Below are 9809 nucleotides of genomic sequence, written 5' to 3' on the forward strand. Positions count from 1 at the left end.
GTCCATATCGGCCTATGGCATTATGTAGCGTGTTCTTCCGTAGTTCCAACATCCAAAGATTCTCGTTGTGCGTTTTCGTGTTGTAATCGGTGGATGGGCCTTAGGCTATTGCCAACCAAGCTTACACTACATATTATCGGATACATTTTACATACAGGGCAAAGTATTATCAACCATACAACATAACGTATTGCAGCAATTCTTATCCAGCATGTATCGCAAGAGAAACCACATATCTTAAGAGGCTTTTGTATTTAACATTAACATAGGCTACACGATAATTACTTTAATCGATTGGTTTGTATGCGCATTTCGCTCGCAATTAGCTTAGATCCACATACGCGACGTCATATTTATTTAACATTACCTTCCCCTATTCTTTTTGTTCATAAGCGAAGCTAAATTAATTAATTGACTGATAGCTTAACCTTATAGCAAGATTTTTGAATTAATATATACATATATAGAACCGATGTATATATACATACATATATATACATATACTTATGAATATGTTTGAGTAATTGTTAATTAAATGTGTTTCCAACATAATCAAAAATGCGTTTTCTAATCACTGTCATCTCCAAATATATCTTTGGCTCGCTGATATCGAGCCTGGGTGATTTTTAAGTTCGCCAACTTTCGTTTGTCCTTGGGTCTGGAGCTGGAGGTAACTGGGTCACTGTTCCCTAAACCGCTGGTGCCCTCATTGGCCACCACATTAATCTGTAAATAATGTGGATTGAGCGATTAGGAATTTTAAGAAATGATTATAAATACTTACCGGCGCCAGGAGTCCAGCGTTGGATTTGCCCAAAGAATCGCCTTTTTGCCAGCCCAGTTTGCTAAGCATTTTAAAACCCTTGTTGGAGCTGCCAATCTCACTGCAAAGAAATATATTAATCAACCATTGAAGGCGCTGTTTTGCAAGCATATACTTACGTGTTTACGCAAGCCACCTCTGTCTTTTCCTTATCCGTGGTGCTGCCCACTTTGACACGTCTAGTTGCAGCGCGGTCATTGTAGTTTGAGCCCTGACCATTGCCACCGGTCTCTACAAATTCTGAAATAAGTAATATAATTGTCAAGTGTGATCTAAGTTGTATCAAACAAGGAAAACTTACTCTCATTTTCTAGACCATATTTCCGCTGTATCTTCTTTAGCTGCTCCTTATGGGATAATACAGTTGCTGTGGATGCGCCAACTGTGGCTACTACCGGCGCAGGTGTCTCTATCAACAGACCTGGTTCACACAGCCCGCAGGTACTGTTGCCCTCGTGTACATGGCACAGAAGTTTGGTCTGCCCCAAGGTGATTACACTGCCATGCACTAGGTCCATAGCATCGCTGGCCATTGGCGAACCATTGAGAATAGTGCCGTTGCGGGAGCCCAAATCGAGACACTTGTAGATTCCCAGCTTAGCCTCGTAGTTGAACTTCAAGTGGCACTTGCTCACGTTCACGTCCGGAATAATAACATCGTGGGTGCCCTCGCGACCGAGTGATCCACCTTTGTAGGTAATCAGATGCAGGCTTCCAACTTTTAAGGCATCCACATTGGTTTCCTGGACAATGATGCGCAGCGAGGGTGGATACTTCTTGGCAATGTCTACAAAAAGGAGAGGAATGAGTTTATTGAACTTAGCAAACCGCTACAAAAACGCGGATTTCCTAAACACCTTGAAAGCGACCGGCAGCCTTAAAGACCGGAACACTGCTATCCTCCGTGTCACTGTTGCTGCTGCTCCCCTCTTTGTCACTGGAGTCGGAACTCGAGTCACTGCTTTGCGACAGCTCGCCCTCCTCAGCATCCTCATCCCGGTCATCGCCGGAATCCCTGTGTCGCTTCTTCGACTTGTGGCGATGCTCCTTCTTACGCTTCTTCTTGCTGTGTTTCTTGCTCTTCTTTTTCCCCTTGGCCTTTCGCTTGGACTTCTCGGCGCGATCCTTGGCCTTTTGCTTGTCGGCCTTGATCTTTTTTAGCTGGTCGTGATCGGTGATGACGCCTCCCAGCTCATCGAACTCAACCTGCTCGTCCTCCGATTCCGGCTTTGCCGCCTCGTTCGCCTGCAACCAAGTGGAGAAAAGAAATCCGCGTTTTTATCGCTAGTTCTGGGCCTTGGCGCTTACCTAATGCATTGCTACGCATTCGGTCTATGCTGAGTTTGTGAAACCCCGCTAAAAGGCTACTATAGGCGCAGTCGCTCACAGTCTGCGCAGCGAGGAGGAGAAGAACGTTGGTTAATGTGGTCGTGTAGCTCAGGAGTCCGTAGCTAAACCAACTCACCTGCACCTGAGCCTGCGAGTGGAACTCGTACGAGTCTTTGCCATGGTCGTAGGTGTAGTAGCAGCCGGTGTTCCCATCGTAATACAACCCGTACTCCTGGGAGGAAAGGAGAAGCAGAAGTTGATTAAAACAATTCAAGTCATTGATGTAGGTTCGCCAGCGCGATAACCCCTGAAAGTCACCGCGATGCAGCCGGCGCATCGCGGAATAGAATGGAACGTCATAAAGATTGCGTCCGGTGTTTATAGCTTATTTACCGCGTTATAGTAGTAGCCCGTCTTGGGATCGTAGTACATGCCCGAGGTCGGCTCGTAGACGAAGTTGTTCAGGTTTTCGGCGTGCTTAGCTGCCTGCCGCATTTCGTCCACAAAGCTGAATGCGTCCGTCGCCGATACTGCAAATTTTGTAATGATTGTTAGACATGGTAAATAATAATTTCTGGGTAATTATTGATTAGGCTTTAAAATGTATACAAATTCGTAAACAAAATTTTAAGGGTTTAGTTATTTGGCAGAAACGAAAAACTAGAGCACCATTTTGATTATAAAAACTTTTATATTCCTAATTAAAAGTCAATAAAATTATCAATAAACAAGATATTACCATTGATTCATATCCTTATTAAAGCTTATAAAATTGTAGTTTATGGTACGTGACAATCCGCTTTCTTGCGCAATCATTTCAATTTTATTGGAAGTGGTGTCAAGGGCTGGTCGGGTTTTTTGTCAGGGGCAGTGGCGTTAGCCCATGCGACACTTTAACGCTAATCTCGGGCATTAGCGTGACGGGATGTTTGACGCACGCTTTATTACTCGACCTGAGACCCCACTAATACTCCTCAATAGATAGAGAAGTGGGTGGGTTAAGCGTATAAGATGCGCTCCTTCAAAAAGCATTATCTCTGCGATAGCTCAGGAGGTGTGGTTCGGCTTACATAGTCCAGTGACAGTTAATGACTTTTATTGTCTTTGATATGATTGCCAACAAGTGGAAAAGTGAAATATTACCTTGCCATTATTTCACGAATTTAAAGAAAGTATAGATTAAGAATCAAGTGTATACCGTTTTAAATTTCAATTCTTTAAAGTATTTTCTCTTGTTTTTAAATTTCTGACTAGTGATTCCTAAGAATATCATATATCATATAACTTAAAAATCATCCAGATTATTAAGGAACCAAATTTATGAGTACAATTTTGTAAAAACTATTATTTTTGCATGTGAACCAACTTATTAAAATGAGAATTGAGCTACTAAGGTGGTGGAATGTTAGGGGTTTCAGGCTAACTTCGATGCCCTTCTTGATTGAGTGGACAATGGTCAATAGTGACATTTTCCAACATTTAAATGGTAAACTATCGTCGATCTACAATTAATTTGTAGGGTGTCAAATCAGGAACGATTGCCAGCAATTGACGAGTAGCAGCCGGGATTTAAGCGATTAGCATATCGCGCAGTTGTAGTTTCAGATTCCGAATCTACAAATCAGCTACTTAGGTGTGTTTTCGTTTTTAATTTGCTACGCAGCGCCCAGATTGCAGAGGCAGCAGTTGTTTCTATGTCTGGCGCACTGCATCTCGTCGCCCGGTTCTTATCAGGAACCCGGTGCAGTTCCAAATCGCCGTACTCTGGCCAGGCGCCTGGTTAGTCGTTACTCATCGTTCGAGGCGGTTACAACCAAGACAGCCAAATTAGCCAAGCAAAATGCTGGACGCTGAGGTGCGAGAACTTATGCAACCCTTTGTGCTGAGTGATTACCAGGTGCAGGAGGTGTACAGTCGCTTCTGCCTGGAGGTAGCCCGTGGCCTGAAGCGTTCCACACATCCGCAGGCCAATGTGAAGTGCTTTCCTACGTACGTGCAGGATCTGCCGACGGGCGACGAAATGGGCAAGTTCCTGGCTTTGGATCTCGGCGGCACCAACTTCCGGGTGCTGCTCGTCTCGCTGAAAGGTCACCACGACGCAACAGTCAGTTCTCAGATCTACGCCGTGCCCAAGGACTTGATGGTGGGTCCGGGCGTGGAGCTATTCGATCACATCGCCGGCTGCCTGGCCAAGTTTGTGGAGAAACACGACATGAAGACCGCCTATCTGCCCTTGGGTTTTACCTTCTCCTTTCCCTGCGTGCAGCTGGGCCTCAAGGAAGGCCTCCTGGTGCGCTGGACCAAGGGCTTCGATTGTCCTGGAGTGGAGGGCGAGGATGTGGGCCGCATGCTGCACGAGGCCATTCAGCGGCGCGGGGATGCCGACATTGCCGTGGTTGCCATTCTCAATGACACAACAGGCACATTGATGTCCTGCGCCCATCGTAACGCCGACTGTCGAGTGGGCGTCATCGTGGGCACTGGCTGTAATGCCTGCTACGTCGAGGATGTGGAGAATGTTGACCTTCTACATGCGGATTTCAAGAAGACGAAACGACAGGTGATTGTGAATGCGGAGTGGGGAGCATTTGGCGAGGGCGGGCAATTGGAATTTGTGCGCACCGAGTACGATCGCGAGGTGGACGAGAAGTCCATCAACCGATCGGAGCAGCTGTTCGAGAAGATGACGGCGGGCATGTACCTTGGTAACCTGGTGCGCCTCGTTCTGTTGCGGGCCCTCGAGCGCAAGTTGATCTTCAAACAAAGCAGCCGGCGGCCGGAGTTCGCCAGCGTCCTGCAAAAGAACCAGGAGGTCTTCGAGACTCGCTATATTTCCGAGATCGAGGACGACTCGTTCCCAGAGTTTGCCAGCACCAGGAAGATTGTAAAGCAGCTGTTTGGCCTGGAAAAGGCTTCCGTGGAGGACTGCCAGACGCTGAGGTACATCTGCGAGTGTGTGGCCAAGCGAGCAGCCACCCTAGTCGCCATCGGAGTGAGTGGTCTGGTCAACAGGACCTCCAACCGTCGTGTGATAGTCGGCATGGATGGCTCCGTGTACAGGTACCACCCGAAGTTCGATTCCTACATGCGGCAAATTCTGCAGAAGCTGGTGAAAGCGGACAAGGAGTGGGACATTATGCTATCGGAGGACGGATCAGGACGTGGAGCTGCGCTGGTGGCCGCGGTGGCCAGCAAATCGAAGTAGGAACTAACTACTATGTAGCAATAATAGAAGGAATAAAGAAACTCTTGACTTACAATCGCTGGGTTTGTCTTTTTTGTCGGTGTCTTCATTATTTTCAACGGAATCCTGGTTTTTCTGGAACTCCGATTCGAAGGCTTGGATCCCTTTGTCGCAGGAACTCTTCTCCTCCTGATTTAGCTTTAGAGATAGATCAGTTAAACTGAAATGACTTTAGGTAATCCAAAAATCCGGACTCACAAAGTGAAGAAGTTTCTGTTTATAGGCCGCCAGTTTGGTGTCGTATTTCCGGATAATGCCGTGCAACTTTTCGACGTACTGCAGCAATTGTTGCTGTTCGCAGGCCTCCAAATCCTCCATACTCTTCAGTTCGATGAAATCATGATCAGCGGTAGCTTCCGCCGATTCTTCATCATCAGCCGGTAAAGACATGTTTTAAAATTAGGTATCTTTTCAATTCTGAAATTATTGATAAGAATCACAGCCCGTTTTAGGAGTTTTAGGGCACTATGAGCCTAACTGTATTTTGCAGCACTGACAGGCGGCTGTTATTCGATAGAGCTATCGATAAAATAAAAATAGTTTTAGGAAACACTGAAAAAATATATTTTTAATATATAGAAAAAGTCAACTATCTTAAAGGAACATGACATTTTAAATGTAATTAAGGAATAAATCTTAAAATATTCTTATAACCAATATTCAAATTTGATGTTGAACGCCGAACAGAAAATCATTCAGTTTCTTATCGAAAAATGTCTCATCACTAGTTTACCTCAGCTGTTCACTGCACTCGCTTTTGTTATTTAACCAGTTTCCTCTCAGAAAAGTCGAATAACAATGAATAATTGTGTGAAACTAGTGCCCATAGCACTCCGGTGTCAGCAAAGGAGCATCAGCACTTCATCCGTATTGGAGGGCAAGCGGAACTTCCGTAAATTCAATGCTTACAACAAACGAGGAACGCGCGTGGTGAAGGAGGCGCAGAAAACGATGGCCAATCCACCGGTGCCCATTCACAAGCGTGGAGTTCGCGACACGGGCATAATTGTGGACGGGCAGTACGTCGAGATACCCGAGAAGATTCCGGACATCATTGTGCCCGACCTAACTAGCTGCAAGCTAAAGCCATATGTGTCCTACAAGGCGCCGGATGTTGTCCAATCGGAGTTCACCAGCCTGGATCTGTTTAACGCCATATATTCTCAGAAAATCATCGAGGACTTCAAGGCGGGCACCCTGCAGGCAGATGGCAGTGCCAAGGAGCCCTCGGCCAATGAGCAACTGACTCCAGCGGAGGCCTTGCAGCGCGCCCGGAAGACGGGCAGCGATATATTCTAGGCATAGGTTTATTGTTTCTTAAATACAGAGTCTGAACTCAACTACTCCTGCATGTACTTTTGGCGGTAATTGTACAGCTTGCGCAGCCACTTATCTGCCTTGAGATCCGGGTCGCCAAGGAACTGTGGGGAATACAAAAGAAAGGCCATTAATAGGGACATCGGAGTACAAAGTGAACCACTCACGTTCGGATGGAATATTACATCTTCGTTTCGGACTGGAATGGCTGGCTTGTTGGGCACTGTGACCGTTTCGTTGTTCAGGTCTATGATCACCTTTTCGGAAGTATCCTTTGAATCTCGGGAGCTGAAGAAGGCGGTCGGCTTGAAGGAGTCTTCGTCTATGGTCTCCAGAGCCTTCTGCACCTTGGTGTCCAGCAGATCGATGGGTTTGACTTTGGCAGGGGCAGCTGTGGGTGTGGTCGCGGATCGGGAGTTACTCTCGGAACTGGGAGCCCTTGTGGTCCTCTGGGATACGGATCGGGATTTGTGGTCCCTGCTTCTGCTCTTGCTGTGCCTACTGCGTGAACTGCTCCTGCTGCTGGAGGAGCTTCGCGAGGAACTGCGACTGCTGCTGCGACTCCTCCGTGAATACTTCTTCGACTTCTTTGACTTTTTCTTCTTCGATTTGGAGCTCTGCCGGCTGCTCCTGGCTGGCGACTTGGAACGATGCCGCCGGTCGCGATCCCGCTCTCGATCCCTGTCTCGCTCCCGATCTCTGTCCCTTTCCCTCTCACGATCTCTGTCACGCCGGTCCCGATCCCTCATTATTTATTATTCTAATTAAAAAGTAGACGCAAATAAAAATGTAGTTTGCAAATATTGGAGATGAGCAACGTCTTAATTGTATATATGTATGTCGATTGTCTTAGTTATCGATTAATACCTACTTTGAATATAAGTACCATGGCGCGAATTTAAATTGTAATTGTAAAAATAAACGTTGAGCAAAAAATTAAGAAAAGTATTATAAAAAATATATTTTTAGTTCTATTAAATGTTTTAAGGAAATCTTATAAAACTTTGTACATATATATATATTTGGAAATAATTAAATGCAAATGGTATAGAAAAAGACAGAGACTTTTATGACTTATAAATTAATTCGCCTGGTCATGCTGATCAAGAATATATATGCTTTATATGCTCGGAAATTTTTCCTTTACTGCCTTATAAATTTCTGACCAAATTGTAATACTCTGTCAGTTTTACCACTTTTTAACTGATTTGATGTTAAATAATGTCTAGTTCAATGGAACACCTTGAGTAAAAACAGGAAGTACTAATTACTCCGAAGCTCACAGCAATTATACCTAATCATAAGCTATCAAGATTAACAATAATGATAGGAAAGCCTTATCGCCGTTGACCGCTAGAAGTTAAATCACCTAGGATCGAAAATCCCAAACGATCTATCAGTCTTGGCGAATCAACGACGTTGTAGGCAAAAATAAACACCCATAAATTATCCGTCCAAATCTAGGAATCCTTATCAAGTTCCTGGGGGGCATATAAAAGGCAAGGGCGGCCAAGTTAGTGGTCAAAGCACCTGCAGTTGTGGAATATAAAATGTGGCTGGTACAATTAGTAGCTGGTTTGTTAAGTCTGGGATTGGTTATATCCTTGCCAGCAGATGTGGGGCGAGCCAGTTCGGTGACCACTGTAAGTTTAAGGAGTTTTTTGACTGCTATATGTCCTTGCTAACCAAGATATCTTCCCTTTTTCCAGGTGTCCATCGTTAAGGGACATGGCTATGTGCTCGAGGAGCACGAGGTCCAGACCTCAGATGGTTACCTCCTGACCATGCATCGTATTCCCTACTCCAAGAACACGGGCGACGATGGAAAACGACCTGTGGTCTTTCTCATGCACGGATTGTTGTGCTCCTCCTCGGATTGGGTGCTTGCAGGACCTCACAGCGGACTGGCTTTTCTGCTATCCGAGGCTGGCTATGATGTCTGGATGGGAAATGCTAGAGGAAACACCTACTCCAAGAAGCACGCCACCAAATCCCCGCTGCTTCAGCCGTTCTGGAACTTTGAGTGGCACGATATTGGAATTTACGATCTGCCCGCAATGATGGACTTTGTCCTTTACCGCACGGGTGCGGATCAGCTAACATATGTGGGTCACTCCCAAGGTACCACCTCCTACTTCGTCCTGAACTCGATGATCCCTCGCTTCAAGAGCCGCATTAGGTCGGCCCATCTGCTGGCCCCCGTGGCTTGGATGGAGCACATGGAGAGTCCCCTGGCCACAGTGGGAGGACCTTTGTTGGGACAGCCCAATGCCTTCGTGGAGATCTTCGGCAGCGCCGAGTTCCTGCCCAATACGCAGCTGATGAACCTGTTTGGGGCTCTCATTTGCAACGACGAAGCCATTTCCCAGTTCATGTGCACCAATGTCCTGTTTTTGTTGGGCGGCTGGAACTCCCCGTATGTCAACGAAACCTTGATGCCGGAAATTATGGCCACCACGCCTGCGGGCTGTTCGGTCAATCAGATCTTCCACTACCTGCAGGAATACAACTCCGGATATTTCCGGCAGTTCGACTACGGCTCGACGCGGAACAAGAAGGAGTACAGCAGCAAGACTCCGCCAGAGTACGACGTGGAGGGCATCGAGGTGCCCACCTATCTGTACTACAGTGACAATGACTACTTCGCCAGTCTGATCGACGTGGATCGCCTCCGTTACACCATGAATCCGAGTGCCCTGAAAAGCGCATACCGTCTGCCGGAGGAAAAATTTAACCACATCGATTTCTTGTGGGGACTGAATATCAAGGAAATTCTTTATGATCGGGTTATTGATGACATTAATAATGCATAAACGTGTGCTGCAAATAAAGCCACGTGACATTGTGATAAAAAAGTTCCACTGGGTGACTACTTAATCGGGGGCTTAAGGAGCCGACAATTTGGAGTGGTCATAAATTCAAATTTAATTGGTCACTTCAATGTGACTAAGCAACGCAATTAGCTTTGTACCCAGTGCCATATTTTGGTACCTTAAATTAAAAGTTTAGTATAAGACAAATAAAATATAACATGAGATAAAAAAACTCTTCAATATTTTTTTTTTTAATTTACTCTTTTACTCCGTAAACTATAAC

The 9809-nt window shown here is 45.8% G+C and overlaps 5 protein-coding genes across 8 annotated transcripts; 3 read left to right on the plus strand and 2 right to left on the minus strand.

Annotated features, from left to right (window-relative positions):
• Positions 1 to 2: 2 nt before the first annotated feature.
• LOC108039864 (angiogenic factor with G patch and FHA domains 1) lies at positions 3 to 5873 on the minus strand. Of its 4 annotated transcripts, none has more exons than XM_044456490.1 (9): positions 5595 to 5873; positions 5411 to 5534; positions 2546 to 2682; positions 2289 to 2384; positions 2132 to 2213; positions 1125 to 1610; positions 943 to 1063; positions 785 to 884; positions 3 to 726 (listed from the first exon to the last, which is right to left on the minus strand). In XM_044456490.1, exons 1-9 carry the CDS (start codon positions 5784 to 5786, stop codon positions 568 to 570), a joined length of 1497 nt encoding a protein of 498 aa, XP_044312425.1. In that variant the 5' UTR covers positions 5787 to 5873; the 3' UTR covers positions 3 to 567. The 4 variants fall into 4 exon arrangements, with proteins under 4 accessions (XP_044312425.1, XP_016972499.1, XP_016972501.1 ...); XM_017117010.2 differs by lacking the exon at positions 2132 to 2213 and adding an exon at positions 1681 to 2068 and having other exon boundaries at positions 4 to 726; XM_017117012.1 differs by lacking the exons at positions 3 to 726; positions 785 to 884; positions 943 to 1063; positions 1125 to 1610 and adding an exon at positions 1910 to 2068.
• On the plus strand, positions 3885 to 5412 carry LOC108039865 (hexokinase type 2). Its single transcript, XM_017117013.2, has one exon. The coding sequence runs from the start codon at positions 3993 to 3995 to the stop codon at positions 5355 to 5357; it is 1365 nt and encodes a 454-aa protein (XP_016972502.1). The 5' UTR covers positions 3885 to 3992; the 3' UTR covers positions 5358 to 5412.
• Positions 5874 to 6103: 230 nt separating the features above from the next.
• LOC108039917 (39S ribosomal protein L41, mitochondrial) lies at positions 6104 to 6736 on the plus strand. The gene has a single exon (XM_044460360.1). It carries the CDS (start codon positions 6195 to 6197, stop codon positions 6693 to 6695), a length of 501 nt encoding a protein of 166 aa, XP_044316295.1. The 5' UTR covers positions 6104 to 6194; the 3' UTR covers positions 6696 to 6736.
• LOC108039916 (probable splicing factor, arginine/serine-rich 7) lies at positions 6690 to 7557 on the minus strand. The gene is made up of 2 exons (XM_017117092.1): positions 6881 to 7557; positions 6690 to 6817 (listed from the first exon to the last, which is right to left on the minus strand). Exons 1-2 carry the CDS (start codon positions 7460 to 7462, stop codon positions 6737 to 6739), a joined length of 663 nt encoding a protein of 220 aa, XP_016972581.1. The 5' UTR covers positions 7463 to 7557; the 3' UTR covers positions 6690 to 6736.
• A 663-nt stretch (positions 7558 to 8220) lies between these two features.
• LOC108039792 (lipase 3) lies at positions 8221 to 9568 on the plus strand. The gene is made up of 2 exons (XM_017116877.2): positions 8221 to 8356; positions 8423 to 9568. The coding sequence occupies exons 1-2, from the start codon at positions 8264 to 8266 to the stop codon at positions 9524 to 9526; spliced, it is 1197 nt and encodes a 398-aa protein (XP_016972366.1). The 5' UTR covers positions 8221 to 8263; the 3' UTR covers positions 9527 to 9568.
• Positions 9569 to 9809: the final 241 nt, after the last annotated feature.

Source organism: Drosophila rhopaloa, unplaced genomic scaffold (assembly GCF_018152115.1).
Source record: "Drosophila rhopaloa isolate 14029-0021.01 unplaced genomic scaffold, ASM1815211v1 contig_115, whole genome shotgun sequence".
Taxonomy (NCBI): domain Eukaryota; kingdom Metazoa; phylum Arthropoda; class Insecta; order Diptera; family Drosophilidae; genus Drosophila; species Drosophila rhopaloa.

What these genes read in the sequence shown, in the direction of transcription:
- LOC108039865 (XM_017117013.2), top strand. Translation starts at nt 3,993, where the DNA reads ATGCTGGACGCTGAGGTGCGAGAACTTATGCAACCCTTTGTGCTGAGT.
- LOC108039864 (XM_017117010.2), bottom strand. Translation starts at nt 5,786, where the DNA reads ATGTCTTTACCGGCTGATGATGAAGAATCGGCGGAAGCTACCGCTGAT. An exon ending in CGGGCTACTACTATAACGCG is followed by an intron (nt 2,385 to 2,545) that starts GTAAATAAGCTA and finishes CTTTCCTCCCAG; the next exon opens with GAGTACGGGTTGTATTACGA. An exon ending in ACGCTGGACTCCTGGCGCCG is followed by an intron (nt 727 to 784) that starts GTAAGTATTTAT and finishes CATTATTTACAG; the next exon opens with ATTAATGTGGTGGCCAATGA.
- LOC108039917 (XM_044460360.1), top strand. Translation starts at nt 6,195, where the DNA reads ATGAATAATTGTGTGAAACTAGTGCCCATAGCACTCCGGTGTCAGCAA.
- LOC108039916 (XM_017117092.1), bottom strand. Translation starts at nt 7,462, where the DNA reads ATGAGGGATCGGGACCGGCGTGACAGAGATCGTGAGAGGGAAAGGGAC. An exon ending in ATGTAATATTCCATCCGAAC is followed by an intron (nt 6,818 to 6,880) that starts GTGAGTGGTTCA and finishes TATTCCCCACAG; the next exon opens with TTCCTTGGCGACCCGGATCT.
- LOC108039792 (XM_017116877.2), top strand. Translation starts at nt 8,264, where the DNA reads ATGTGGCTGGTACAATTAGTAGCTGGTTTGTTAAGTCTGGGATTGGTT. An exon ending in GAGCCAGTTCGGTGACCACT is followed by an intron (nt 8,357 to 8,422) that starts GTAAGTTTAAGG and finishes CCCTTTTTCCAG; the next exon opens with GTGTCCATCGTTAAGGGACA.